The following is a 26,366-nucleotide window of genomic DNA, read 5'->3' on the forward strand; positions in this document are numbered from 1 at the left end:
GGGTTGTTAATGACAGTAATGGCAGTGTGCTACTGCAACAGGATCTAGATAATTTGGGCAGATGGGCTAAGAAGTGGCAACTGAAGTTTAACCTTGACAAATGCAAAGTACTGCATATGGGTAGAAGTAACCCCAGAGACACGTACCAACTGTGTGGTACTACACTTAAGGTGGTAGAAAATGAAAAAGACCTGGGAGTAATTGTGCAGTCAGATATGAAGTTTTCTGAGCAATGCAGACAGGCTGCCAGGGCAAGTCATGGAGTTTTGTCAATGATATGTAGAAATTTTGCTAGCAGGGAAAAGGAGGTGATTGTCCCTCTGTATAAGGCAATGGTCAGGCCACACCTTGAGTACTGCGTACAGGTCTGGAGGCCTCATTTTAGGAAGGATGTAGATTTGCTTGTGGGTGTACAGAGAAGTGCAACAAGATTGGTGAGGGGAATGAAGGGATCCTCTTACCAAGAGAGGCTTAAGCCCTGCAAATGGCAGTGGCTGGAGACTAGGCACCTGTGCGGTGATCTGATTGAGGTGTATAAGGCCTTGAATGGGTTGAGCTCGCTGATTTCTGTTGGAATCCTTCCACTTGTTCAGATTACGAACCCAAGGGGGCATAAATTCAAATTAAGAAAAGACAGATGTAGAATAGATATGCAGAAATTTGCCTTTAGCCAGCAGGTGGTTAATTGCTGGAACAAACTTCCAGTTGTTGTGGAAGTTGATAGGTTAAATAAATTTAAGGAGGAATTGGACAGGCATTTGGGGGGGAATGGTGTGATTTTTTTTTTTTTTTTTTTGGCTGATGCTGCTTAAGCTCATACACTTGCTTTCTTGCATCACATGCCACTACTACTACCTTCAAGTTTGAGAAACCTTGCCCTGTATAAACAGCTTCAACTTCTTGAATATCTACTACCAATTCCTTAAATGTATTTATCTCCAGGTAATTCTCCAGTGCAACAAAAATAACTTGGTTAATTTCGATTCTTCTAAAATTCAATCTTGTCTTTATCTTGCAAAAAGGATTCTTCTGCTCCTATGCTTAACTTCAATAACAATCAGATTTCTAGACAAGATCACATATCTCCATTAGGGATTACCTTGACTTCTAATCTCTTTCGGCATGGGCATATCACAAACATTGCTTACTCTACATCTAAAAAACTGGATTTTCTCTTTTGTTGTGGTGTATATTTATTATAAACAGCTATTCACTCTGTACAAATTGCAACTCCACCTAGCTTGGAATAGTATTCCCACATCTGGTGCATTGCCCTCAAAACCTCTCTCTCTGTCTTCTAGATTCCATTCAAAAGAGGGCAATCAGGTTAATTAATGACCCATCTCTAACAAAGTCTCGCTACGCTTTGTCTCATAGATGTTCTGTTTTTGCTGAATGCCTTTTCTATAGATACTTCCGTGGGCACTGCTCTTCTGAAGTAGGTTCTATAATTCTCGCTCTCTCTTCCAAAAATCTGCCAAAACCAGTCAGCTTCCTTTCACTATCCAACTTCAAATTCATAGAACCAACTTTTCTTCTTCCTCATTTATTTCTTCATCTTCTGTTTTCTGGAATAACCTCCTTTCATGCATATTTCTTAAATATTATAACCTATAGAAATTCAAGTGTAATGTTAACAAGTACCTTCTTTCATCTTCTCAATCTCTTTAAATTGAAGACGTATTGTTGCAGGATAGATGTGCTGAAGTTTACTATTAGCTAATGGGTGGCTGATTTTTGTAACAATTTAAAGACTGGACACTGCTCGTCATGGACTAACGTTATTAGTGGAGTCCCCCAGAGTTCAGTGTTACACCCATTGTTGTTTACTCTATTTAACAATGATATTGATGAAGGTAATATTGATGATGCATACAATATGAAGGTTGGCAGGGTTGTTAATGACAGTACACTACTGCAACAGGACCTAGAAAAGTAGAGCAGATGGGCTGAGAGGTGGCAACTGAAATCTGACATTGACAAATGCAAAGTACTGCATATGTGTAGCATTAATCCCAGAGTAACATTACAACTGTGCAGAAAATCTCCATTCAGAGTAGTGAAGAATGAAAAATATCTGGGGGTATTTGTGTAGTCAGATATGAAGTTTTCTGAGCAGTGCAGACAGGCTGCCAGAGCAGCGCATGGGGTCTTGCCAATGATATACAGGAAGTTTGCTAGCAGGTATAAGGTGATTGTCCCCTTGTATAAGGCAATGGTCAGGCCTTGAGTACTGCACACTGGAGGCCTCATTTTAGAAAGGATATAGAGCTGCTGGAAAGAGAAAATGAAAACTGCTACCCATATGATGTACCTAATACATCATATGGGTAGCAGTAATCCCAGAGTAATATACCACCAACTGTGTAGTTACACTCAGGGTAGCAGAAAATGAAAAGGGACCTAGGGAGTAATTGTGTAGTCACATATGAAGTTCTTTGAACAATGCAGAGAGGCAGTCAGGACAGCTCATGGGGTTTTTTCAATGATATACAGGAACTTAGCAAGCAGGGATAAGGAGATGATGATCCCATTGCAGAAAGCAATAATTAGCCTGCATCTTGAGTTCTGCAAACAGGCATTGGTGAAGGTGGCCTTACAGGAACTTAGCTAGCAGGGATAAGGAGATGATTATCCCATTGTACAAAGCAGTAATTAGCCTGCATCTCGACTTCTGCAAACAGGTCTGTAGGCCTCATTTTAGGAAGGATTTCGATCTGCTGAAATGGGGGCAGAGAAGGGCAATGAGATTGGTGAAGGTGGCCTTACCAAGACAGGCTTCAGTTCTGAAAATTGCAGTGCTTGAAGACCACATCTGCAAGGTGTGTATAAGGATTTGAATGGATTGGAAAAGCTCAATGCTTATGGCATTCTTCCTCTTACTCAGACTGCACACGAGGGGGCATAAATTCAAACTGAGGAAGGATGTGTGGAGGTTGCCAGTAGGTGGTTGATTGTTTAAACAAACTTCAATCTGTTTTGTGGATGTGGGTATGCTGAATAAACAAGGAAGAACTAGACAAATTATTGGAGGGGATGTACAAGTAATGTGGAAGGGAGGGTTTTTATTTTTTGGGCTGATGCTTTATAAGCATGCATATGTAGTGACATGCATATGCTTACATCATATGCATGTCACTACTACTAATAATATAAATAAAAGTAGCAAAGTGTTAAGTGGTGATCTCCCACTAGCAATTGGCATAACTGAAATGATCAATTATGGCATTTTCATAAATATGTAAATTTGAAAATCATTTGATAATAAAATTAAAAAGAAAGGAGTTGGGGATGAAGAGACAACAGTGGAGAGATTCGATCTGATGTTATCAAAACTAAAAATAAAGTGATGCTACCAGTCAGGTAATGGTTCCATTCTATTCTTTCTCTATATATATAAAAATAAACTAAATAAGTAATAAAGAAAATAATAAAAAGAGGAAAAACAGAAAAGGAAGAATATTAGTATAATAAAGATGGGTGGCTGCAAAGCTTTACCTACCACATGTTGCAGAAACATAATTTGAATATAAATTAAGAATATTCCAGTCACATCACAAGCCAAGTAAGTGGTGAATAGAAAGTAAACTACTACATAACTATAGCAACAAAAGGAGAATGGGGGAAATAAATTGAGATAATGGGTGATGCAGAAGGAATGCGCTCCTAAAATAATTTTAATAGAAAATAAAATAATAGAAAGAATGCTAAATAATTCAAATTTAGTGGCACTTTCTTGCTGGCATCAAGTCCAATTATGCAAAACATCACTATAAACAGAAGAAAATGAACCACAACAACATGATCAAACATGAAACACATTCACCATTGTGGCTCATGTTGTGAAAGGCCACAAAGCCAAAAACATTTGGCCAGCTGTGCTAATCTTCTTCCTTTTTCCATTTTATTTTTATGTTACATGGTTAGTTGTGATTTGAGATGCTAATGCACTGCTCATACTGCCACCTATAGTTAACTCTCCTTTGATTGCATTCTTATTTATCTGTTACTTTGTGTCAGTGATTTGGTATTGCCTTGTGAGCACTGTGATTTGTTCTAGTATAATTTTTTCACTGCATAAGGGCCACAATTATTCATATTTATTGCACTGGCAGGTCAACTGATGTATCTGTCAGGTTGGCAGTGTGCTGATTATTTTTATGTTTGAAATGCAGTGATTCCCCAAATATTTTATTGTTGGCCTTGTGGCCTTCTGACAAGATGAAGCACAATGCTCAGTCTGTTTTATTTCACTCCTGTTGGTTACATTGTTGTGGTTTTTGTCTCTGTTTATAGTGATATTTCACATAATTTTGGCCTGGTGCCATCAAGGGGTGCTAAATTTGAATTAACTAGCATTCTTTCTAAAATATTTTTGGATCGCATTCCTTCTGCAACACCCTTTATCTCGATTTATTTCTCTCCTTTCTTCTTTTGTTGCTACAGTTTGGTACAGTTTACTTTCTATTTATCACTTACTTGGCTTGCTTATTCTTAATTTATATTCAATTTGTATACAGGGTGTTTCAGTTAAACGTTTCAGAACTTCTAAGAGGGGTAGGGTACATCCTGACAACTCGAAATCATATAGCAAAGTGGGGTCGGAAATGCTTTCCTGAAGCGGTATTGTACACAGAAGTCGTCGTGCGACGTCGTGCAGCACAGATTCGATTTTCGGTCAATGTATGGGCCGGTATTATGGGAGATCACCTCATCGGACCTTACCTGTTACCGTGTCGTCTAACCGGACCTATCTACTTGATCTTTCTGCAGCAAGTATTGCCACAACTTTTGAGAGATGAACAGATTTCTGCATCGACGCAACAGACAATGTGGTTCCACCACGATGGAGCCCCTGCCCATTATAGCGGAGATGTTCGTAACTACCTGGATGTCACATTTGGTGAACAGTGGATCGGACGTGGTGGTCCCGTGCGTTGGCCTGCTCGGTCACCCGACCTATCATGTCTTGATTTTTATTTCTGGGGTCATATGAAATCGCTAGTTTATGACACCCCTGTTGACAATGCTGAGGAGCTGGTTGCAAGAATCGCAGTAGCTGCCGAAGAAATTCGAAATTCGCCTGGAGTATTCCAGAATGTTCGGATGTCCATGCGTCGGAGATGTGAGGCGTGCATTGTAGCCCGTGGAAGAAACTTCGAACACTTACTTTAATCCATGTACCTTTTGCTTCTTTTCATGTATTATTAAAACGATTTCTCACTTACGGTTTCTTTTCTTTATGGTGCTTCTGTGTACAACACCGCTTCAGGAAAGCATTTCCGACCCCACATTGCTATATGATTTCGAGTTGTCAGGATGTACCCTACCCCTCTTAGAAGTTCTGAAACGTTTAACTGAAACACCCTGTATATAGGGTGATTCAGGAGGAATAGTATATATTTTGGGATGTTATAGTATCGATTATTCTAAGTAAAAAAGTTCATATAAACATGTGTCCAATTCTCAATGGATACGGAGATACAGATGTTTGGTGTTAGAAGTGTTGTTAAGAATGCCACACATCTTCACAGATGCTGAATATATGCCAGTATAGTGTTTGTCTATGGTTTTAATGGAAGTGCTACTGCTGCTTATAGAGGATACTGTCAACAGTTTCCTAACTGCAGAATACAGGATTCAAGAGCATTTACTAGTGTTTACACCAAACTGCGTGAGACTGGTACAGTTCCCAGCACTCATATTTCTTCTGAACATGCAAATTAACAAAATGTGGATGAATTAGAACACATTCTTCAGTAGGTAGAACACAGTCCTACTATTAGCACATGAAGAATTTCTACACATATCGGTGTTCCACAGACACGAGCATGGCAAATGTTACGTGAGCACAGCTTGTATCTGTTTCACATACAGCGGGGTGCAACATCTTCAACCAGGAGATGAAGGCCAGCGATTGGAATTTTGTTGGTGGGTAAATGCTAATCGCCAATTAATTCCATTAATACTGTTCAGTGATGAAGTTTATTTGTTTAGGGATTTATTAGGATTTATTAGGCAACTATGGCCGTAGTGCACCAGTGATGAAGCTACTTTCACCAGTGATGGTATCAACAACACCCATAACTCTCATAAGGGGGGGTCACACGAAAATCCACATGCCACTGTAGAAACAAAATTTCAACATCGCTTCTCTGTAAACATGGTGCAGTATCATCGACAATCAGTTGATTGGGCCAGTTGTGTTAAAAAATCATCTTACAGGGCCCATTTACCTAGAATTTCTGAACTTCCACTACTATTAGTATGTACTTTCAGCATGATGGAACTCCTTCACATTATACCCGTCTGGTGATACAACATCTAAATCAAACTTTCCCTGAATGATGGATCGGCTGCTGTGGTCCCATTCATTGGCTACCAAGGTCTCGACAGACCTCACTCCGTTAGATTTTTGTTTGTGGGGATGGATGAGAAGTGCAGTATACAAAGAAAAGGTGAATGCAAGAGACAAATTGCTCGCTTGCATTTTGAATACTGTTGCCCTCATAAAGGAATGCCAAGACAATCTCAGAAAAACAACACGTCATATTGCCATAAGAGTTGCAAAGTGCATTGAGGTTGGTGATGGGATTTTCAAACATTTATTGGGAACTGTAAAAAATTTGTCAATTATTTTGTATCATTCAAAAAGTCAATAAGTCATTTATCATTCTTTAATACCTCTCATAATGGCTTTGTGCATGCCAGAGCTGCATCTCCGTATCCATTGAGAATTAGACATGTTTATATGAACTTTTTTATTCAGAATAATCAATACTATAACCTCCTAAAATATTTACTATTCCTCCTGAATCATCCTGTAAACTGAAAATTTATATATATAAATATAAATTTTCTTGTTTTCATAATCAAATTTCAATTATTTTGATTATCAAAATAATCAATTATTAATCATTCAATTATGCCCATCACTATCTTGCACTATATCATGGAAGACTGCCCAAAGCAATCAAGGTACTTTTAAAGTGACAAACATCATGTTCTTCACCTGTCACAGGTTTGTGCTTGACAACTATTAATAGTATGTATTCACGGGGTTGTCACAGGATCAGTTATAAACAACGAACCAGAAGAAACCTGAACTACTGGAACATAGCACCATTTACAATGCCTCATCCACACAACAATCAGAATGTTTAACAAAGGCTGTGGATCAAGGTTGGGAGGTCATTGGTACACCTCCTTATTCCTCAGACCTATTCTCATGTAATTACTTTGTTGTTCCCTTGGGTGAAGGGAAGAACCAATTTTAATCTACAGCTGCCAAAAGTTTGTTTTCTGAACAATGTCTAACTACAGTAATGCGATTGATTATAGATCTTATTAGTGGGAGAAATGTATCAATATTGATGGAGATTATGTTGGGTAGGAAATAAAAGCATGTTGTGGCACATCTTTCTAAGGCAATGGTTCCATTGCCATTGCTTATGTCCACAGCAAGTACAGACTGTTTGCTTATGTCCATAGTGTGCACAGATCACATACAAAATACAGCAGCTAAATAAACAGAAAAGAAACAAGAAAGGACACATTAATATCACTGCCACTCTTACCTTTCATGGACTTGCTGATTTTTCAATTCAGAGAGTTCATTATCCAATTTTTCACTTAATTTCTTTAATCGCGCTATTTCTTTTTCGTAGCGACTAGATGTACTCCGCATAGCATCAGAAACTGCCTCTGCAAGGAATCATCAGAATTTGAGCATAGAGCAAAAGCATTTTTCCTGAAACACAAGTAGAACCAGGACTTAAATCATAAATCTCAAAGCCATATGAAAGACAGAAAAGGTAGGGGGATGGGAGGGGGAAGCATGGCATATATAGTCGATATAAACACTCTGTTACTAATATATAATTTTAGCATTGGAATTATTTTTAGCACTGGAAGAATCCAGTATTGAAAACAGCTAAGCTTTAAACCTGACTTATGATCCTAATTTCATTAAATCGTAAATGTTTGATATAATTTTTTAAAACCGCAAACAGATCAGTACTTCCGATGTAATTCCTATATGGTATAATGTAGGTTAAATTTAATAATATAACAATTGATGCTATATACTAAGTGAAACAGCAATATTTTCACTTTGATCTATGTGACAAAAAGAACACAATCATTTCAAATCTATAATTCATAGGAGCTTCCTCAGCTTAAGGTACACAAAATTATTCATGTGTTATGTCATCTATACAACTGTATTCCTGCTGCAAATTAGTAGTAGTAGCTGTTGGTAACACTATCATCATAATTAGTGCCTTATATAAAGCAATATAAGGCTCTAACTTCAGGCTCTAATTTTTTTTTCAAAACACTTCCTGCAAAGATATCACCAAGCCACCACACACCAATTATAAAAGAAAACCATGTTCACCTAAACCAGGAGTACTAATGACATTGTTAATGAAAGTATAATAGTAACCGTGGACAACCACAGCACAGCCACTGATGACATTATAAATAACATAACTGAATAACTACTTTCAATATACTTCACACTGAAGAATTATAGATGTGAAATGCCTGTGTTATTCTGTTTATGTACATAAGAATAAAAGTCCTGATCTGGCGCCTCTGTAGCCAGGTGGGAAGGAGCAGCAGTGCGTAGCACACGCTTCTTGATTAGACCAGGGTTTGAGCCCGTCACCACCAAATACGGAGGATGCGGAAAGATCAGGGAATGACCACCGCATATCCCGGAGCAATATGGCCTTAGTTGCTAATGCTCCTAAAAACCAAACAACAACAACAACAAAAGTCCTGATGTTTCACATGATGCATAGTTGTCAATTATATATGAGAGTATTAAATATATTTAAGGTAATATAATTTGTATATCTTACATTCTTTAAAATCCTTAAGAGCATGGCTAGCTGATAAATTTTGCATAATTAAAATTTCCAAATTTGATAATGCATTCACATTTTAGACTCTATACGCTAGATCTCGTACCTTTAGCTGTCCTTTAAGTCATGGTTCTAAAAAATGCAAAGTTATATTTTACTTATGTAATGTAAGCAAAGATCACTGTAATACTGTACCATAATCTAATCAACTGCAACATAAGGGAAGCAATTCGAAGTGTAGTTATGATACTTTTGAAGACTATTACAAAGAAGGTGGTATATGATTCAAATGCTATTAAAACACCATCTTAATTCCATTATCTAATTTAGGTACAATTTTGGCATTATAAATATACATGATGATATCATCAGTGCCACTTGTAAACATTTAATTTATTCACAGGTCATTTTTCTTCTTGAATGAGCTCTATTCTCATGAATAATAAGAAAATATTGGTGACACAACTGATCATAACTTATGCCTGCTTACTGTTATTCAATTAATAGAGAGAATAATTAAAAAGAATCAACACTTTTAATGTTTTTCCATTAGAGAACTGTTGTATTTTCAGCCAGAAATATCTCTCTCTCTCTCTCTCTCTCTCTCTCTCTCTCTCTCTCTCTCACACACACACACACACACACACACACACACACACACACACACACACACACACACACACACACACACACACACACACACACACACACACACAAATAATTAAAAATTCAATAAATTTGTCAGATACAATAAGAAAGACCTCACCATCAGAAATCTATTCATTTTTGTTGTTATTCACAAGTCAAGGTTTTTTTTTTTTAATGATTTTATTAACTTTATCATTCCCAAGGATATCTGCTTCACCGCTTTGGAAAGAAAAATTCAGAATATTTAGTTCCTTAAAAATGTCATTTAGTAAACAAACTTTCTCAACAGCAATGTAAACATCTGCATAGTAATGATTTTTTTCTTTCAAAATCAATTCCTCCAAGTATACACTTCATTCTAAGTCTCATGTTTAACACTTTTCCTTTGGGCAACCAACTATCTTCGTTGCAGAGCAACAAACCCATATGAGCTGATATCATTTCTTGATAGAATTCTTTAAAAAGCCTGGATTTCATTTGGGATTAAATTTTCTTTTTTATAACAGTTTGTTAGACTGAATTCATTTGATGCTAATGCTTCTCAGCGTATCACACTGTCAGAAGCTACTTCTTTGTTCTTAGTTTGCAATCCAGTATTGGCCATATATTCAGCATGCTCTACTTATGCATATTCCTACCAATTCAACTAGAGCAACTTTTTTTTTATGAAGGGGTCAGTAACATTAAGAGGATCTCTAGCTTTACTAGTTCCCACAAAAGGTTTGCAAAATACTAAGTTGTTTCTCAACTTACATCTATCAATAAGTCTAACCCACCAGCACTACTCAATGCTTTCAAAAAAACTGTTGTGAATCCTGTTTTCTTCAGCATCCACAGTCAGTTTTGCTCAAAACATCATTAAAAAAATTTTAATGGCCATGTTGCCTAGGCCATTAAAATTTTTTTCCAATTTGTCATCAGAGAAAAACTATCTAATCATTGACCCAATTTTCAATTTTTGCTAATTTCGTTTACTTTGATTTTTGCAATTTTAATTTCACCTAAAAGCAGTTATTTTAAACAATGAAATAACACAATCAGCACAGCTTAATGGAAAATTATATTATATAATTTACAATAATGAATAGAAACTCAGCATGTATTAACAGTCTTTCTTGTACCAAAATGCATATTGACTCCTCCTGTCCAAAATATATTCTCATATTTCTTTCTTTGCAAATGCTTAAGATTTTAAGGATGACAGGAATACAATGGAGCTATTGTTGTTGTTTATATATAGCTGGACTTTATTTTCTTTAAATCAGCATTTAGTTGTAAAACTCTGTAGGCATACATATCAGCATGGCTTAATAGCAAATTATATTCCATTATCTGAAATATAAAGAGGCACTCAGCATGTATAACACTATTTTGGTTGGCACTGGCAAGAACATTATACAATATACAGTACATACATTATAGGATAGTACAACTGTCAGACAGTACATACATTATAGGATAGTACAACTGTCAGACAGCACTAAACTTCTACGTATAATTATTATGAATAAAGTCCTAAGTAAAAAGTTCACAAAACTTCCTTTATTATAATAAATACAGTTCTAATTTATAATTATTATTATTATTAGCCATATGGTGCAAGGAAGCCTGAGGTTTTTTTTTTTTTTTGGCTGCACGAGCCAAAAAAAAAAAAAAATTCCCCTGAGAGAGAGAAGTTGAAGGGAATCACCAAGAAAGAGAATAATGATGATATCCAGCTTAGGACCCTGGGTTTGCCAAATCCATACTCACCAGATGTGAGTCCCTGGGGTTGTTATTACAAGATAACTGAAGATCCACACTTCTTCAGTCATCTTGTAAAGTAAAATCCACCATCCAATAAACTTTATGATGGGGGAAGTTATTTTCTTTCTAGGATGATGGAAATAATGAGACAACACAATAGGACACAGATTAAAATTAAGGACTTTTTATTTATCTTGAATATAAAAAATTTGCATTTAGTCAAAGAGTAATCAAAGCACATGCAAAAAACAGCAGATGCTACATAAGCTTTACTTCCTCAAATTGTTCAGCTGCTTTAATACTAATACTCAACAAGAGTTATCAAAATTTCTATTTACAGACACCACAGCCTGCACATTCATGTATAAGGGCATTTCATCTTGGATCTTACATCTGAGGTAAAAACAAGTGATATGCCTGAGTTTGAAATTTATGTTATTACAGTACCTTTATGGTTATTTGTCAGAAACACCGAGTGGTTAACTACATGACAAGGCATACACATGGTAACACATAAATGTAATGTGTATATTTTTCTCAGGAGTTATTTCCATGCACAATTCTCCCGTGCTTGCATGTGAATCTATTTTTACAGAAAACCTGTAGTTCACCCCTTTGATGTTACTAGTTTTATGTAGCATCAGCATGTTAGGCCATATTTATCTAGTCTGTTATATCTGTAGGAATTTACGTGTTTGTGTGTTAATCAGATTATTTGTATGTTGCAGGCCAAAAACCCAGAATAATCCACAGGGTGAACTCCATTCTTTCCACTTGACATTAGCTAACTGTAGGCCTGACTGAAGAGGCTTTTATAAATTTCTCCAGTCTCTGAGAGGATTCAAGCCCAGATCAGTATAGTGATTGCACAGATCTCTGTACAATCATTATACTGGCAATGCTTTACTGTGTTCTCTGAAGCCAGTATAAGTAAACCTTGAATTCCTACCACTATTTGTGGGGGGGTGAACCCTACCCCACCTGAATTCGGCTAACTACAGCCCTGACTGAGGAAGCCTTTAAGAATTCCTTCAGTCTCCAACAGGATTGAAACCCAGACCTTTTGAACAATTGCCATACTGTCATGGAGGGCTTCAGTAATCCATGTTTCTGATTGTAAAGTCAGCACAAGCAATTCCTGAAATTCCTACCCCTATTCATCCTAGCTCAACATTTTCTTATTCTGAACTTACATTCTCATAGCCTCCAATGTCTGTTCTTACAGAATGATGCCAACCCTCACTAATTTTGCTCAGTGTATGCCCACTGCACCTGTGGTTGAAGAATAAGACTGTTCTCAAAACTTAAGTGTTTGATACTGCTTTATAGATCTGTGAGCGAATGGCCACTGGTCCTTGAAGGCTGTGAGTCAGCCAAATTCTCTATTTAGAAATTAAATATTGAACATATATGTTGAAGAAAACTTACTTTGAGTGACTTTTTATCTATGCATAGTGACAGCATGACTGAAAAGTTTACAAATTTTGTTGTAAATCTTTAACATTGTGCTTGAACAATTTAAGATTGTTCTGCATCTAATTTTTGGATTGTCAACGTGTATAATCTTATTTTATGATCCTGTAAGATATATTATTTACATGGAGACTAGACCTCTCTCTCTCTAATTTCATCTTATTTTATGATCCTGTAAGATATATTATTTACATGGAGACTTGACCTCTCTCTCTAATTTAACAATTCAGCAAGCACATAACCTTGAATGCTGATGCTTCTGCAAGTGGCTACACAGGGTACATACTCATAGGACAAAGTAATCTTTTTAACCTGTATGCCTCATCTTATATTACTCCACTGCAAGGTGGTGTGGCATGACATTGTCAAACTGCATTCAAGTGACTCAGTTAGCATTAGCATTAGTAGAGGCATATGATGCAAGAAAGCAAGCTTACATATTTCAACTACTATACAGGGTGATTCACTACCAGTGCGACAAACTTGCAGGAGGTGTAGGGGGCACAAAGACGAATCGGAATCACATAGCATTGCAGGGTCTGAAATGCCTTCGTCATGCGGTATTCAAACGTTGAACTGGCCGACATGCACCTCGCGTATGGAGCTGCAGACTGTAACGGGCGCACCGCTCTGCACTTGTACCAGGAACGTTTCCCACACAGGCGTGCTCCTCCTCATCATACGATTTTCGCACGTGTGCACAGAAGGTTACGTGAGACTGGTTGTTTCACGAGAGGTACCATGAATCGAGAGCGAACGACAAGGACGCCAGACAATGAGGAAAATGTCCTACGTCTTGCAGAAGGCAATCCGAGTACGAGTACTCGAGCGATAGGCCAACGATTGGGTATTTCCCAATCCACTGTATGGAGGATACTGTCAACAAACCAAATGAGTTCATACTATCTGCAACGGGTCCAATCATTGGAGCCTGCGGATTATCCACTCCGGAGGACTTTTGCTACTTGGTTTCTTCAACAGAATGTGATTCCGATTCATCTTTGTGCCCCCTACACCTCCTGAAATGTTTGTCGCACTGGTAGTGAATCACCCTGTATAAGCTTATATAGCAGTTGATAAAAGTTGCTAAACTTGAATCAACTGAGTTTATGTTGTTGTTGTTATTTGGTTTTTAGGAGCATTAGCAACTAAGGCCATATTGCTCCGGGGATATGCAGTGGTTATCAACTGACCTTTCCGCATCCTCCGTATTTGGTGGTCACGGGCTCGAACCCCGGTCTAATCAAGAAGCGTGTGTTACACACTGCTGCTCCTCCCTACGAAGGCACCAACTGAGTTTACATGCCCTTTATTGTGACATCTAGCCAGAGGGCTCATGTTAAGATAAGGCATGTAAGCTGCACAATCATACCCATGATTGCAGTACTGCAAGGTGTGAACTCTGTAGGGGGGGGAGATCTCCCAATGCTTAACCACCTCTCAATCCATCTGCATCTATGAAATAACAATAACAACACTTCAAAATCTGAGAAAACGTATGTGAGCAGTAAACAACATGAAAGTTAAATTATAAAAATGAATTATGAAAATTAATGTGTTAACTACACCAGAACATGTAATCTATCGCTACCTTTCATGATATGTTGAAGAGAGGCAATCTCTTCTTGGCATTTCCTCCTTTCTGCTTCTATTTCATTTTCTTTTTGACATTCTGCTATAGTAACCATTGAACGTGCTTCATCCAGTTCAATCTGCAACTGCCTCAAGTTTTCTTCTAAAGTTTCTTTCTCTTTGGTGAATGTTTCCAGTGCATCCTTTCCTTTCAGCAGTTCCTCTGTTCACAGAAAAACTGTTAAATACCTTATAATAAAATTATTAAAACAATTATTTTATATACAGTAAAGTATGTCTAATTGGACATGCTGTGGTTCTAATAAAAAAAAAGTAGCAAACTCCAACTCATGAAGGCTATCAACTTAGAAGGAAAAACAAATCAGTTTATTCTAATTAAATTGATTTATGTTATACAGTATATTTTATTAAAAATATATTTTTTTACAGTCTGATTTTTTGAGTTTTAAGTAGAAACTACATCTTTTACTGCAACCATGTTAAGTCAATAATGCAAAATTATTTTTATAGTAATTATAGATTATAGTATTGATTTATTAATGATTTATTTATTATGAATCCATTACATCAATTGCCAAAACAACCCTAATATTGGTCTAAATGTCCTTATTTTTGTGGCAATTCATCTTGGAAAGCACTGGTGTCTTCATTGGCACTCTCATGATCAATAAATTCATGTTCCATTCCCAAATTACTAGCCCGATAGAAATTATCAAGGAACTGTCTGTGATGGCATCAATGTTGTTATCACTTTGTTGTGATGAGTCACACTGTTATGCCACTAATATTGCCTACAATGATATTTCTTTTATGCATTATTGATCTATTGAAATGCATAAGTCACGCATATTCTGAAGTGGTTTGGCAAGTTTCTGCTTTTGTTATAAGGCACTGCAGTTTTCTAGTAATGAGCTTTGAGAGCCTATATAATTCCTTGGGTGAGTAGCTGAACCTCTGACATCAAACTTGAGAAAGAAATTTAGAAGCATGATTCAATTCCTTTGATTAATGACTAATGGCATTGTCCACTAAAAGAAAATCTTTCGATTTTTAATTTTTATCTGAATTACAGATTTCAGCCATTCTTCAGAGATAACAGAAACCATTTATGCTATCTTGTTCAAGTGCCATGTGACAGGGAGAAAGTGTACACTATTTTACTAAATGCTGGTACAAAGTATGGTAGTGTTACTAATCATGTGAGGTTTAAATTTCTCATCTGTAGCACAATTAAAGAATACATGTAATCTCTCCTTTGCAAGTTTCTTTCCATTGTTACAGGATTCACCTTCACTGACTAAACTTATAGTGGGTTTATAAGTTAGTGATATACAAGAACTATTTCATAAAAACTGAACTGATTTTTGAGAAGATACTTCTTTATTATTTTTGGCAGGCTGCTTCTAATTTTCAGATGCAATCAACTCTGTATCAGCAAATTCACCTCACAGTGACCACAAATTAATATTGTTCCTTACTCACAAATAACTCCAACTATCCATTACTGTTTTGAAAGTCTGTAATGTGCAATGTGAGCAATTTCCTTCGCATTCACATGAAAAACTGGACTAAAATAGTTCTTTAATGCATAATATTTTTATAAAAAAAAATTCTTGGGTATGTTTAAGCATCATTTTCCATTTGCTTAATTTGCATCTTTTTGATTACTATTATCATCTTCACAGACCTTAAAATTAAATTTTTGTTTTCATCAATCTTTCCAATTATTAATTTGTTAACACCAAATTTTCAGATGAAGCAAACCAGCTGACTCTTTTGTCAATGAAATCCAAAATACCCTTCTTACTTTAAACTTCAGCATACTCATTGCTTAATAAATTGTTTTTTTTTTAACTAATATACTGAAACATTTGACTCAGTTATTTACTTTAATATCAAAAACTATTCATTTCACAATACTAAATCACCATACAACCACTCACATAATACTAGCTCTGAGATGTTCTCACATGGGGACTTGGCTTACTGTAAATATTATAATTCATGAAATATATTGTAATGGGGACAAAAATAGCCAATAAAATTTCAATATTGTCTGGTTCTTTTCTACAGTCACTATTTGTGCTCACCCACTTTCTACATTGCACACTGTCAGTGACTACTGAAATGTGACCTCCTTCACAATGGTGAAGATCAAACTATTTTAGAATAAAAAAAGGCAAGTTGAACTGTCATTGGAATACTCACTACACATTAGTGTGTGCAGAATTTGTGAAATGGTTCAATTTATGAAACGAGTTTAACAGTGAATGAAGGATATGGTTGATTAGCATGTTCTAAGAATTTACAATTCTGAATATTTATTATTTATAATTTTGAATATTATAATCATGGCAAATCAAAGGATGCTTCTATAAATGTCTCCAATATGTGAAGTGGATTAAACAGTTAATATAGTGAAAGGAAAATTTCTCATATCTCAAGTACAAGTGTTCAATATTCATACTGAATTGTAGATAAATCCAACCTAAAAAAAATATCTGAAAAAATTAGCACAGCAAACTGACATTTGTTATGGTTCTGAGCAAAAAAATTAAAGCTTATTTTTAAAATGCATTCTTACAAAACAAATGTGAATTAAAAGCACAGTTTTCTGTGAGTGGTGAATTTCCATTGTTGAAGACAATTTGGGGGTGGGGAGGAAATTGAACAAAAATGTGTGAGGCCTTTCCAAAAAAAGGTGCGCCAGTCTTAATATATACATTTACCAAAATAATATGAGACACATATCTCTGATATCACTAAATTCAGCAGTCTTGGGAGCATGTGCAGCTTCCATTGGTAGCCATGAAGGCACTACTATACAAGATAACAAGAGAATACACACGACATAACAGTGTGTTCTTAGTGAAATAATTTTACCAACCTTCTATCTGCATTCAAGTCCAGCAAGAATTTCAAGGAAAATTCAAATGCATGAAAGCTCCAAAGAACAAACAGATTAGTTAAAACGTTTGGAGCAAATGGAACCATAGTCAATAGTAAAAAGATATCTGGCTAGAATGACAGAAACATTGCACATGTTCAGCACACACTACAGTAGTCTTGGAAAATCCATAAAATATCTTTCTCAACAATTTAAATTAGAAGAATTATCAATGTACAGGACTGCTTGAAATGGCATCAATCTGTTTCCATAGAAAATTATTACAGTAATCATCATGACAATGAAAAAGAAAGGAGACCCAGCTTCCATGATTCATTTTTTATTTATTCATTTATTATGTCAATACAATTGTGTTCACAGACTGATTTGTATGTTGTTGTTTCAAACTTATTGATCTGGACAGGGTCTTCTTAAAAAACTTGTTATAATTATTAGTAGTAGTATGGGAAAGGATGCAATGAAGCAAGCTTATACAGCACCAATAAAAAAAATATAAAAACAAAACAGCACTACCCACCCATCCCATCTAATATGTCTAATTCGTCCTTAATTTATTTAAACTACACACTTCCATGACACCAGATGGTAGTTTGTTCTAACAATCAGTCATTCCCTGGCTGAAGACAAATTTTTGTACATCGTCCTGCAATCATACTTTCTCAATTCAAGTTTACGTTCCCTTGTCTGAGAAAGAATTAGAATACCATCTTAATTAAATTTATTCAATCCATTTAAAGTTTTTTCAATTCGATTAGGTCTTCTCACAAGTGCCTAGTTTCCAAGTGCTGCAATTTACAGAAACAAAGTCTTTTGGTATAGTACTAGGTAAGAAGGGGAATACTCTTACCTAAGTAGTTTAGGTAAGAATATCCACTTTGTACTGATTAATTTGGTTGCTCTTTTCTATACCCATTTCAAGAGATCCACCATATTTTTCTTAAAATGAGGCTTCCAGACATTAGCATTAATTGAGGCATATGATGCAAGAAAGCAAGCTTGTACAGCATCAGCCCAAAAAAAAAAAAAAAAAAACCCCACTCCAATTTCACCCATCCATTCACTTCCAAATGCCTGTATAGTTCAGCCTTAAATTTATTTATGTTATCAACTTCCACAACAAGAGATGGCAGTCTGTTCCGGCAATCAGATACCCACTGGCTAAAGGCAAATTTCCACATATCTATTCTACAACTGTCTTTCCTAAATTTGAATCTATGCCCCCTCAAGTTCATAATCCGAGCAAAAGGAAGAATCCCATCAGCACATTGAACTTGCTCAACCCGTTCAAGGGCTTGTATACCTCAATCAGGTTACCTCGCAGGTGCCTAGTCTCCAGTACTGCAATTTGCAGAACTTTAAGCCTTTCTTCGTAAGAGCACCCCTTTGTTCCCCTCACCAATCTTGTTGCCCTTCTTTGTACTCGTTCTAGCAACTCTACATCTTTCCTAAAATGAGACCTCCAGACCTGTACACAGTACTCAAAGTGTAGCCTGACCATTGCCTTGTACAACAGGATAATCACCTCCTTGTCCCCGCTAGCAAAATTCTTATATATCATTGACAAGACTCCATGACCTGCTCTGGCAGCTCGTCTGCACTGCTCAGCGAACTTCACATCTGACTACACAATTACCCCCAGGTCTTTTTCATTCTACAATTCTCTGAGTGTAGTACCACACAGTTGGTACGCTTCTCTTGGGTTACTGCTACTCACATGCCATACTTTGTATTTGTCAATGTTAAACTTCAGTTGCCACTTCTCAGCCCATTTGCCCAACATATCTAGCTCCTGTTGCAGTAGTACCATACTGTCTTTACTGTTCTAACAACCCTGCCAACCTTTGTATCATCTGCAAACTTGGACATTAAGCCTGATATATCTTCATCAATATCATTGATGAATACACAAAATAACAATATGGGCCAAGCACCAAATCCTGGGGAACTCCATTAATATTAGTGCATGAAGAGCAGTGTCAACTGATTACCACTCTCTATTGTCTCCCACTCAACCATCCCTTTATCCACTGTGGTACATGTATGTAGTACTCAAGATGTGGCCTAACCATTGCCTTAATACAATCAATGGGATAATCACCTCCTCATCCCTGACTCCCAATTATCTAAAATGAATAAGAAATAAATTTGTGCAGACTATTTGCAAAATGAAAGAAAAACTCATAAACATACATATTCATAAAAGTACAATATGGGGTTTTCTTGAAAAATAAAATAACATGTTCACTTTTTCCTTTGGTTTGCCTTTCTGCAAATGGCAGTACATAAATTTAGAAGCCCCATCTTGTCAGTGAAAGCAGTATTTGGTGTATTCCACAGACCAGAGACTTAAATTTGAAAATAAAAATATCTATTAAAGTGACTGCAATGTGAATTTCAGTATTCTTTCATTACTGATTTGACTTTCAATCTATTCTGCTGTCAAGGCTAAGGGAGCTATAAGTTTTTCAAAAGCCACTAAGTGTAATTTTATTTATTGATTTGAAATTATTGTTTTCTCTAACTTTTGAATTAAATTTAGTAGTGAAGTATTTGTTTGTGATTTCCTGATTAATTTGGTGTATTTATTCTTTACTTGGCCTTTGCAATTGTGTAAAAAACCAGTCAACTTCTGCTGGCATTGTGTCGTATCGACATGAACATTCGAATTTAGTACTGATACAGCAGATAATGGAGGTTTGTAAGAAGCTTGTAGCAGTGTAATCAGTATCCGAAAAGGATTATAAACTATAATTTATAGCACCACATACGTGTTTTATTAACTTAACTTTATTACGTAATCCATAACATACAACATTAATATTCTTAGAGATTTTAGTATTGGTGATTTGCCGTAGATATAATATTGCAAATAGGTAGTGCAAGAGTTTGAATCATGGAAGTTGGCAATAGATAGTTAAATTTATTATCTATTATAGCTACTTAGAATTTACAAACATAATATTATAGCATAATACATAAAAATTAAATTTGATATGAGATAGGGAATTCATATAAGATTGACTTGGTAGGAGATATGAAATACATATAGCATAAGCTCGATATTGAATATATATATATATATATATATATATATATTCAATAACGTAAACTTCATAGCATAACCACTGCATAGTGTTATTACTGCATTCGGATATAAGTTTAGTGCAGTATTTTTAATTATACTGAAATTGAATGGAAATCATGTTGAACAGAACAGAAATTGTTGAAGTTAAACATAAGAAAGGCACCTGGGGTGGGTGGATGGGATCTATCCAGTTATAATAAGGGAGGCGGCAAAGGAAGTAAGCAAACTCTTAGCCATAATCATGAGAGCACGAGGACTGGAGAAGTGCAAAAACATCCCCAATTCACAAAGAGTGACAAGAGTAATTACAGACCAATTGGTTTAACTTCTATTCTGGGAAAGTAATGGAGTCACTGGTTAAAGAAATAATGCAGGATCATCTAGACATGACTGCAGTTATAGTTCAGACACAGCATGGGTTTGTTAAGGGGAAATCTTGCCTGACCAATTCGATTGGATACTACGATGTGGTCACAAACTAGATGCAAAAAATAATTTTGATATCATATGCAGTAGAGCATCAAGTTATCCGGAATAACTGATGTCAGACCTCTTCTGGATAGCCAAATTTTCCAGATAATTGACCCAGAAAATTTTTCTGTTAAGATTAAATAAATTTAAGATTATTTATTTCATCTTATATATTTTTTAAATCTTAAAATTTATTAAATAAATTTAATCTTACCATATGATTAAATTAAATAAGATTAATTAAATAAAAAAAAATTGTAAGCCAATCTCGGAAAACAGAAACCAGGAATTTTTAAGATTTTTATACAAAACAGAAAAATTAGAAAGACTTTTTTAAATGCTCGCGGTTTTTTCAATTTACTGATAATGAGCACGAACAATCTGTGCGTCCCAGTGGCATTTGCACACATAGCAATTGTAACTCGCTCTTTTCTCATCTTAAAACTTGGTGCAGGCATTTCTCTTTCAGTGGCTAGGATTTTTCTCGGTAATGCTTTCCATAATAAGTCCATTTCATCAACATTATAAATGTTTTATTTCTCATAATTTTCCTTGAATGTCTAGTTCACGTATACTGTGTCTCAGTTTAAAATTTTTCAGCCAACCTGTGCTTGCCTTAAAATCTTCATTACCTCTTAATTTTCAATTAAAATCCAATGCTTTTTCACACAACATTGGGATACTGGTTCAACTAAACTTCGCTCTGAAGAAAACAAAAAAAATAACGTGCATTTTCAGGTTTCGACATTTGTCTTTTTCCTGCTAGATCCTCCTTTACTATCCATAATCAACACAAATTCTGTTAGCATTGGAATTTTCTTGATGTCGCAAATTGTTGAAGTCCCCACATTAAACTCTATGGAGAGATTTCCAAAATTTTCACCTTTTCTAATTCTATTAATAATCGTTTTTTGTTGCAATGTTAAAACTAAACGTTTTCTTTTTGTTCACATTTTACTATAAAAAATTGAGAAAAATAATAAATTGCACAGTTTCAAGCTGATATTATTCTTACAGAATCTGGAGCTAAACTAATCTGAAATTCGTTCATGGTTTCCGAGAAAATCCAGCAGTCTCAGTGATATTTTTCTAAAGCACATTTCTGAAGATCACCTGGACTTCTAGAGGACACAGCCATAAAACAAAAACAATTTGCAGTTTTCAGTTTATTGGGCTTTTTGTTTGTACAATCTGTTATAAATAGGTAGTAAATTTGAGCTTTCGCTTATTATAATCAAAATTCAATTTGTAAACATGATCGCTATAACCAGAGCTTATTGTATTACTGTTAATAATAAAAAAAAAAAAATCAGCCGTTAAAATTATTCCAGAAAACCGACGTTCTACTGTACTGGGGGATTTCAGCAGCCTCCGTAGCCAAGTGGTTAGGAGCAGGAGTGCAGCAGCACATGCCCCTAAATGCTGAATATGGTCAACCTGCCAAACCGCACTGAACCAGCGTGGCAGATTATGTTAAATTTCTCTCAACTTGAATCATTGAGGCGGCTTTTATCTTGAAGTGGATTGACAATGGCTGCAGTTTACCTTTACTTTTTACTTGGATTTCAGGAAAGCTTTTGATACTGTTGCACATGGAAGACTGCTATACAAATCAGAGCAGAATGCATTAAAGGCAAGTTGCTCCTATGGTTAAAGGGATGGCTGAGTGGAAGAATACATAGTGGTAATCAATGGACACTGCTCTTCGTGGACTAATGTTATTAGTGGAGTCCCCAAAGGTTCAGTGTTGGAACTACTGTTGTTTTGTATATTTATCAATGATATTGATGAAGGTATAACAGGCTTAATGTCTAAGTTTGCAGAAGATACAAAGATTGGCATGATTGTTAATGACACTAATGATGGTATGCTGCTGCAACAGGATCTGGAAAAGTTAGGTAGATGGATTGAGAGGCAGCAACTAAGGTTTAACATCGACAAATGCAAAGTAATGCATACGGTTAACCCCAGAGTAACGCACAAACTGTGCGGTTCTACACTCAGCGTGGTGGTGAATGAAAAAGATCTGGAGATAATTGTGCAGTCAGATATGAAGTATTCAGAGTAGTGCAGACAGGCTGCCCGAGCAGCTCATGGGGTTTTGTCAATAATATACAGGAACTCTGCTAGCAGGGATAAGGAGGTGATTATCCCTTTGTATAAGGCAATGGTCAGGCCACACCTTGAGTACCACAACTTGTATAGGTCTGGAGGCCTCATTTTAAAATTGATATAGAGCTGCTAGAACAAGTACAAAGAATGGCAACAAGATTGGTGAGGGGAACAAAGGGGTGCTCTTACCAAGAAAGACTTAAGTTCCGCAAACTGCAGCACCTGGAGAGTAGGCACCTGTGAGGTGATCTGATTGAGGTGTATAAAGCCTTGAATAAGTTGAGCAAGCTGAATGCTGATGGGATTCTTCCTCTTGCTCAGATTAAGAACCTGAGGGGGCACAGATTCAAATTGAGGAAAGACAGTTGCAGAATAGATGTGCAAAATTTGCCTTTAGCCAGCAAATAGTTGATTGGTGGAACAGACTTCCACCTTTTGTTATGGAAGTTGATAGCCTAAATAAATTTAAGGCTGGGCTGGACAGGTATTTCGAACAAACGGAGGGGTGAAGTGGAAGGTTTTTTTTTTTTTTTTTTTGGCTGATGCTGCATAAGCTTGCTTTCTTGCATCATATGCCTCTACTAAAATATCATTTATAAATATACAAAACAACAATGGTTCCAACACCAAATTCTGCAGGACTCCACCAATAAAATTAGTCCACAATGAGCAGTGTCCATTGATTACCATTGTCTTCTTCCACTGAACCATCCCTTTATCCATAGCAGCAACTCGCCCTAAATGCCATAATGCTCCGATTTGCACAGTAGTCTTCCATGTGCTACAGTATCAAAAGCTTTCCAGAAATCCAAATATATATCAAAATTATTTTTTGCCTCCAGTTTCTTTGTGACCACATCGTAGTATCCAATCAAATTAGTCAGACAAAATTTCGCCTTAATGAACCCATGCTGTGTCTGAACTGTAACTGCAGCCTTGTCTAGATGTTTCTGCAATGCTTCTTTAACCATACAAAGGGTGACTTTGTATGGTTAAAGAGTACAGTTATGGACAAAGAGTAACCATACAGTGACTCCATTATTTTCTCCGGAACAGAAGTTAAACTAACAGGTCAGTAATTACTCTTGTTACCCTTTAGTTCCCCTTTGTGAATTGGGGATACATTTACGCTTCTCCAGTGTGTGGCCCCCCCACACACCGAGTCCAAGGATGCATCATATTTATGGCTAAGGGTTTGCTTGCTTACTTCCTTTAATATAACTGAATAGATCCCATCAAGCTCAGGCATCTTTTTTTATGTTTAACTTCAACAATCTCTCCTCCAATTTGCTCTCAGTGATTCCAATATCATTTAGCTCCCTGTTAGAGTTTGGTAACCTTTGGTTCTGGCCTCCAATTCCCTACAGAATTCCTCATGTGTGAATGTAGATGCAAAAACTCATTCAGTTTGTCAGTTAACTGAGCAGGATCAACGATCAAACCACTGACATCAAGCAGACCAAGCTGATTCATCCCCTTCTTTCTAGAGCTTACATAAGTAAAGAAGTCTTTGCATCCTTTGCCAGATTTCTCGTAATCTACCTTTGCATGCCTAACTTCCTTTGTGGCTTTACAGACTAGCTTATATCTACCACAGGCTTATGTATCACCTGATAATTTATATGCATCCCATGGATTTTTCTTCTCTGCCATGAGTCTCATTGGTTCATCTGACATCCATTTAGGTCTACTGTCATTTTTGCTTTCCCAGTGCTTATGTCACACCAAATTGACTCAACACTGCACCCATGTCAACTGGATGCACTTATTTATATTTTGTTTCTTAACAAACAGTATAATCCCTCATCCCTTTCTGTCCTGTCTGGATAGAAAGGGAGGGAGTGTATAAGAAATGCAAATTCCAATTCTGTATTCCTTATACACCTGTGTGACACAACATCTCTGATATCCCAACAATATCTGCCTTTTATGTCTTGACCAGCACTTCAAATTTATTTACTATACTCCTAACATTAGTGTATATGCACCTGTTCTTACTCTTGGTTACCCTAATGCTGTACAAAGCCTTGAATGGTTTGAGCATGCTCAATGCTGATAGGATACTGCCTCTTGCTCAGAATAATCACCTGAGAGGGCATAAATTCAAATTGAGGAAAGACAGATGGTGTACATATTACTTGTCCCATGACTCCCAATCATCCTTGAAATCCCCAGCACCTTGCTTTCCAAGCTGCTGCTGCTCATTGCAATAGAAGCAGTGCAAGAATCACTTTCACCTCTACCTGTGGCTACTGTTAATCTATTAATCTGTTTATTCCCCCTCCTCCACAAGCTAGCAGTTTTCTGGCCCACCAAACATTGCCTCGATTGCGGAAATTAGCAGAAATCATCAAAATTTTCCACAGAATTTTTTCCAAAGACAAATTTTAATGTAAGTCAATATATCACCAGTAGATTTAACCCCGACAGAATCCATATTGTTAATCACTGATCTATTGGAAGGTTTTCAGATAGTGCAAGTTTAGCAGTTGATGGATTTCTCCATTACTTTGGACAGAGTAGAGGTAAGTGCAATGGGATGATAATTCGATGGTAGGGATTTGTTAACCCATTTCCGAAATATCTGGATATGAGGAGATTTCTGCATAGAAGGAGATTTTGAGATAACACAAAATACAGCAATCTCAAGAGCACAGGTTTTGAGAGCACGTGGAGAAATTCCATCAGGACCTGGTGCTTTCTTGGCATCTAGATTATAAGAATTCTTCTAACATCCTTTTGTTGAAAGACCGTAGGAGGCAATAAGGGAAGTGTTTGGTATGGTAGTTGATTTACCAAGAAAATAAATACAACAGTTCAAAGGAAGGTAGGGAACTATTGATCGGCTGATGGGTGTGTCGTTAGGAACTGTCTGGTATACTAGTAGGTAAATGAACAAGTTGTGTAAAGTCATTAGTAATCACAAAAGCCTCAACATCTTAACCAGCTGTGTACATATAAAAAGAAATCTGAAGCCAGTTGGAGTTGTGAACATTAAAATTGCCAATGAAATTTGCCTCACTGTTATGAAGTTTAAACTAGAGAAAGTTTAAACTTTCTCTTATCTAAACTTCAGATTTTTTCTACTCTAAACTCAGAAGTTTAGAGAAAGTCAAGTTTCAAAGAAAGGAAGTCAAAACATTCCAAGTGATTTTTAAAATTGGGAAAATGATAAGAACAAATGAATTTGACATAATGGGATAAAGAGTTTTTAATCCAGAGAACATCAAAAAAAGATTTCAGATTAGGAAGTCTCTGACAAGGAACATCACAGCAGACATATGGAAAAGTGCCACCTTTGAAGCAAAAGGAATCATTTAAGGCAACAGATGAATAGTGGTTGAAACAACCAATAACTGAGATTCTATCAGAAAGAGCAAGTGGGGCACAGCAGATTATAAGTAGAAATGGATATCACTGAGATTAGGATCAAGACCATTTATATACTTGTGGAATGATG

The 26,366-nt window shown here is 36.3% G+C and overlaps 1 protein-coding gene across 6 annotated transcripts in view; it reads right to left on the bottom strand.

Annotated features, from left to right (window-relative positions):
• Positions 1–26,366, bottom strand: part of LOC150089016 (rab GTPase-binding effector protein 1-like) — a 367,033-nt gene that overhangs the window by 251,691 nt on the left and 88,976 nt on the right. For 5 of the 6 annotated variants that reach the window (XM_090369775.1, XM_090369776.1, XM_090369773.1 and 2 more), the window contains 2 exons: positions 14,329–14,532; positions 7,578–7,704 (listed from right to left, as the gene is read on the bottom strand). In XM_090369775.1, coding sequence (XP_090225901.1) covers positions 7,578–7,704; positions 14,329–14,532 — 331 coding nt within the window. Of the gene's footprint in view, positions 1–7,577; positions 7,751–14,328; positions 14,533–26,366 lie in introns of those variants that run through there. The other variant, XM_090369777.1, reaches the window with a different exon arrangement.

Source organism: Mastigoproctus giganteus, chromosome 3 (genome assembly GCF_048544385.1).
Source record: "Mastigoproctus giganteus isolate SK-2022 chromosome 3, ASM4854438v1, whole genome shotgun sequence".
NCBI classification, from domain to species: domain Eukaryota; kingdom Metazoa; phylum Arthropoda; class Arachnida; order Uropygi; family Thelyphonidae; genus Mastigoproctus; species Mastigoproctus giganteus.